This window comes from Austrofundulus limnaeus, unplaced genomic scaffold (assembly GCF_001266775.1).
Source record: "Austrofundulus limnaeus strain Quisiro unplaced genomic scaffold, Austrofundulus_limnaeus-1.0 Scaffold281, whole genome shotgun sequence".
NCBI lineage: Eukaryota > Metazoa > Chordata > Actinopteri > Cyprinodontiformes > Rivulidae > Austrofundulus > Austrofundulus limnaeus.
The window spans coordinates 213431-219086 of record NW_013952683.1 but is presented as its reverse complement, the minus strand read 5'-3'; the positions used below and the strand labels follow the sequence as shown (position 1 = coordinate 219086).

The 5656-nt window shown below is 39.0% G+C and overlaps 1 protein-coding gene across 2 annotated transcripts in view; it reads right to left on the bottom strand.

Moving 5' to 3' along the window:
- Nucleotides 1-5656, bottom strand: part of zgc:153993 (apoptosis regulator BAX) — a gene marked incomplete at its 3' end in the record, with an annotated part of 41437 nt that overhangs the window by 6134 nt on the left and 29647 nt on the right. For both annotated transcript variants that reach the window (XM_014021198.1, XM_014021197.1), the window contains 1 exon segment: nt 1561-1609. In XM_014021198.1, coding sequence (XP_013876652.1) covers nt 1561-1609 — 49 coding nt within the window.

Here is a 5656-nt window from a genome sequence, read left to right as displayed (position 1 = left end):
ACACACACACACACACACACACACACACACACGTCTGTCCTTCATTGAAGAAATAAATTACAAGTGCTGGTCATACAATTAGAATATCATGAAAAAGTTTATTTATTTCAGTAATTCCATTCAAAAAGTGACACATGTATATTATAATCACTCATTACACACAGACTGATATATTTCAAAGGTTATTTCTTTCAATTTTGATGATAATAACTGACAACTAATGAAAACCCCAAACTCAGTATCTCAGAAAATTAGAATATTGTTAATAGGTTCAAAACTGAAGACACCTGGTRCCACAATCTAATCAGCTAATTAACTCAAAAATCCTGCAAAAGCCTTTAACTGTTGTTCTGTAGACCAGCAGTTCCCAACCCTGGTCCTAAAGGATCCCTATCCTTCATGTTTTACTTGTTTTCCTGCTATTCAGTAGGTCTTCAGAAGATTATTAATCACTCATTCATTCAAACCAGGGGTGTCAAACCAGTAGTGATAGGTAGATGTGGCATCATGTGTTGTTTCGACACATTACCAAACTGTATCGATACGTGTCGATACTGTGTCACTGAATACTGACACCTGCTGGATTTTAAAAATACCTACATACTACATAATACTTTATCTGATTTATTATTTACAAATAAATGGCAAAGAATTAATAGCTTCCGGATGCAGCACTAAAAAACAAAACTTATATTATAATATATAATAATATTATTATACAGTATGTAATAATATTTCATATTTTGAAATTGTCTCATCAAGCTCAGAGAAGCTCTTTAGGTGTATGTCAAGATTTAAAGCAGAGGTCCTGGTCCTCAAGGACTCCTGTCCTCCATGTTTTAGATGTTTCCCTGATTTGACACACCTGGTTTGAATGAATGAGTGATTAATAATCTTCTGAAGACCTGTTGAATAGCAGGGAAACAAGTAAAACATGAAGGATAGGGATTCTTGAGGACCAGGGTTGGGAACTGCTGGTCTACAGAACAACAGTTTAAAGGCTTTTGCAGGTGTTTTGAGTTAATTAGCTGATTAGATTGTGGCACCAGGTGTCTTCAGTATTGAACCTATTAACAATATTCTAATTTTCTGAGATACTGAAKTTGGGGTTTTCATTAGTTGTCAGTAATAATCATCAAAATTAAAAGAAATAACATTTGAAATAATTAGCCTGTGTGAAATGAATGAAAAGAATGCACAAGTTTCAATTTTTGAATGGAAATACTGAAATAAATCAACTTTTTCATGATATTCTAATTTTATGACCAGCACCTGTATATTAATGTCTGAATCATCTGTAATTAATATGAGCAAATGGAAAGCTGAAAGCTTTTATTTGATTTAAAATGTTCCCGAACATGCAAGGTTTTTTAAAGAGCTCCTTCTGAACTCAAGCTTTAACTAAAAACAAGTTTAAAAAAGTAAAACACAGTCCACCTGCAGAGTGAACAGCAGGTGATATTTAGTTTCTGGCTCCCAAACAGACTCAGCAGAGCAGTTGTTGTGCAGCGTTAAGAACAAAAAGTCAGATAAGTGTATGTGTATTGTAACGAAACTTACCCTCTGAACACCACTTCTCCTTGATCCAATATGGGATCCTCAGTGACATCTGGAAGAGACACAACACTGATCATTAATCAAAACTATCCTGATTGTTTCCTGTTTGTCTGCAACAAGGAGAGCCAATTAACATCTCCGCATTGTGACAACTTAACTGTGTTGATATTAATTTTACCAATAAATTTTAACTGTTGAACAAATTGGAGTTGTTTTTTATGGTTCACCTATTAGTTTCTACTACAACTTATATGTTGTTTTTATGATTTTGGTAAGTTTTGTTTGTGTCAGGTGTGTTGTTTGTTTTTATTGTGGGGGGTGTTAATCTCTTGTGTGATGAGCCCTGTACTCATTGAAATTCTTTTTAAAAGTGAAATAGTGGTAGCATTTAGTATATTTGCTCTATCTTTAATGACTGTCATGAACTGGTAACCTGTTAAGGGTATACGCTACCTCTCTGTGACTCTGAGCTGGATCAAGTAGGTACAGAATAGATGGATGTTTTCAATCAGTGGTTATTACGCCCCATTCCAAATTATTATGCAAATTGTACACTGCCTGGCCAAAAAAAAAGGTCACACACTAATATTTCGTTGGACCAACTTAAGCTTTGATTATGGCACTCATTTGCTGTGTTTCAATAAGCATCTGCAATGTCACAAGATTTATTTCCATCCAGTGTTGCATTAATTTTTCAACAAGATCTTACATTGATGATGGTAGAGTCTGACCGCTGCACAAAGCCTTCTCCAGCACATCCCATAGATTCTCAATGGACCCTGTGGCGCCAATCCATGTGTGAAAATGATGTCTCGTGCTCCCTGAACCATAACACACCTCTTTCACAATATCGGCCCCATGAATCCTGGCATTGTCATCTTGGAACATGGCTGTGCCATCAGGGAAGAAAAACTCCATTGATGGAATGACCTGGGACCTCATGTATCAGTGGTGCGCACGCGCAAAACCCTTGCATACACCATTTTCCATGCAAAACTCCGAATGTATCAAAACTGAAATGAACGTGGAAACGTGCGCAGCCCCACGCCAACTCCAGGGCTGGTGTCACGCTTCTGTGGTTTTGGTTCCATTGGAGACACTTAGAGGTGATTCTGAGAAACTGYTCATGAGGTGAAAATGATTATTGTTCACAGCAGACACACATGATTAACAATTATTACATCCACATGTTTAACAATTATTACATCCACATGGACGCAGTTAAATAAAGGATGTGCAAAAGTTGTGCCAAAAAATTCATTTACCAGGAACAGATTCAGCCTTACTGGAGAATATAATAAATAGTGTAACACACAGAGCTTTTATTTGTAAATAGAATTTTGTGATCTACGATGACGAGTTGCTCATCAGCCGTTTTCAGTTTGGCACTGCGGCGCACTGGAGCGCGACACAACGAGGAGCCATGCACTACCCATGCACGTGYAGCAGCAGCGATCAAMCTGGGGTTCCACAGGAGCTTTCCAGAGGGAGCTGACAGACCAATCGGGACTGTGTCAGTCCAGTCCACCCAAAGCAGAATCCTGCCCAATGGAATCGTCTCATCCAGATGATTCTAAGGCTGAGTTATTGTCGCGCTTTGGAGCGCGCGCACCCTCACCGGTAGGAGGTGTTTCATACTTGGCGTTTACGTAGTTGTAGATTTCTCCAAAATGACATGTGGAAGTACACTTTACAACTTGTGAAAATGCTGTGACAACAGACAAACAGACTGCACACAAAGGCTGCGGAGCGCACAGCGTTTGTGGAGACTCTCCAACATCACGTCACGTCACGTGAACTCTACTGAGGCGCAGAGACTCGTTTCTTCATATCAGCTATGAAACAAACAAAGATCTACGTTCTACCAAACATCTAAGTTCCTCTGTGTTTACAGTAATTATGGTAATAAACTCCTGCGTAAAATTAATATTTCCAGGCTCCGAATGGATGGATTAGCCGGTTGCGCACCACAGCAGCGTGCGCACACACACACACACTGACACACAATCACTCGTTCTTTGCGTAACAAACATATTTTATTACTGTTCTTACTTAGGATTTTTTTCTCACTCACATTATATTAAATTTATTATTTTCCTGACTCTAGAAATCACTTCTGATCATGCAGGGATCAAACAAACATGTCATTCACACATGCAGGAAGTAATCTGCATCTGTGAAGGCGTGTCAGGGGAGGCGTCCACGTTAATTGAGATGTACAAAAGAAATGTGCGTGGATTCAGGCGTATGCACAGTTTGATACATCTGGATTTTTTTTCTGCGTACGCCGTTTTCTGGATTTGACTGTACGCCACGTTTCAGTAAGAAATCCACGTAAATGTTTGTACATGAGGCCCCTGGTCATTCAGTATATTCAGGTAGTCAGCCACTCTCATTCTTTGAGCACATAATGTTGCTGAACCTAGACCCGACCAACAGCAGCAACCCCACATCATAGCCCTTTAAATACAGGTGACAACTTTTTATTWGGCCAGGCAGTGTAAGTGTCCTAACGCCCAATTTTTTTTCTCAAGTTAATTAATGGATGGTACGGTGCCCGTYCAGTGACACTGGATAAATGTATCTTGTGGCCAAGTGTTATTTTTCCCATAGCCACAGAATAATTTATTTAATTTCTTAATCCAATGTCACTGGACGGGCTCTGTGGCATGGTACCGTTTCTCAGGGCTCTTTGGATCACTGAAATCAAGCTCAGACAYCTGTGATTAGTTTGCCAGGTGAACCCAATTAAAGGAAAAACTACTGAAGAAAGATGTTGCTCATTAAAAAGCGTACCTCCATTTTCAAGAAATATGGAAAAGAAAAAGGATCTCTACTGCCGAAACACATGAAAACAGTTGAATGATTTATACAACGTATGAAAACCTTTCACAAAAACTTAAAGAGKGATCATCATACTGATAAAATATTTGCAGCTGTTTCAGGGCAGAGCACATGTGGGTTTGTGCAGAAAAAGACACGACGAGGAAGGTTTCTGCCAGACAAATACACCAGTTTAGTAGAACAGCTGCTGAGATGCCATTACAAAGTGGCAAACAGATTCCTGAAGCTGCTTGTGCGTCTGGAGTCCCACAAACAYATAGGATCCACCAGAGGCTAGCAGTTCTGCATAAACCTTCTATTCAGCCACCACTAACCAATTGCTCACAAGCAGAAACGGCTTCAGTGGGTCCAGAAATACATGAAGACTAAAATTATCTTCATGCAATTCAATGCACCAACTCATGCTGCAAGGAATACCTCTGCATCATTGGCTGCTACGGGCATAAAAGGAGAGAAAYTCGTGGTGTAGCCCCCATCCTCCCCTGACCTCAACCCTTATTGAGAACTTTACAGCGAAACATCTCTGAGGCTGGGAGGCAGTTCTGACATCCTGCAAAGAAATTCAAGCAGAAACACTCCTAAAACTCACCAGTTCAATTAATCCTATTTTAAATTAACTAGAAGCTTAACTTGTTAAGATGTTTTGAAATAGYTTTTTAGTTCAGTAAATATGACCCACTGCTGCAAATTCAACAAAAGACTATTTTTTTCAGTTCTTTACAACCTATAAAATGTTTTGAAACCTGGTTTACACAGTAATTTAAAACATTGCATTTTACGTATTTATTTATTTTATATTCTAATTGGGAGGGGTTTTTTTTCAATAACTTTTGAGTTATCCTCTAACAAGTGATAACTTGAAAATAATGCTGTCATTTGCACCAGCTAGTAGGAACATCAGAGAAAAATATCATTTGCATAACAATTTGGAAGACAGTGTTTGAGTTGTTTCCTGATAATCACACACGCTTGTGGCAGTCCAATTCTACTAAACAGGTTACATACTTGTTGCTCGTCACAGATGACTGCACTCGAACTGCTGCCGTGTAGATATATGAGGAACGCTGTAACAAACCAGCGTGAACACAACACAGCCGTGTCAGACGTCAGATTTAATAAATGGTTCAAAACAGATGCTCTGAAACAAGGATGTCTCGATCTGATAAGTACCTGTTGTCTCACCTGTCTGTCCTCTAGGGCTGCCACGATTAGTCGATTAGTCGACGACTAATAGATTATTAAAATAATCGATGAC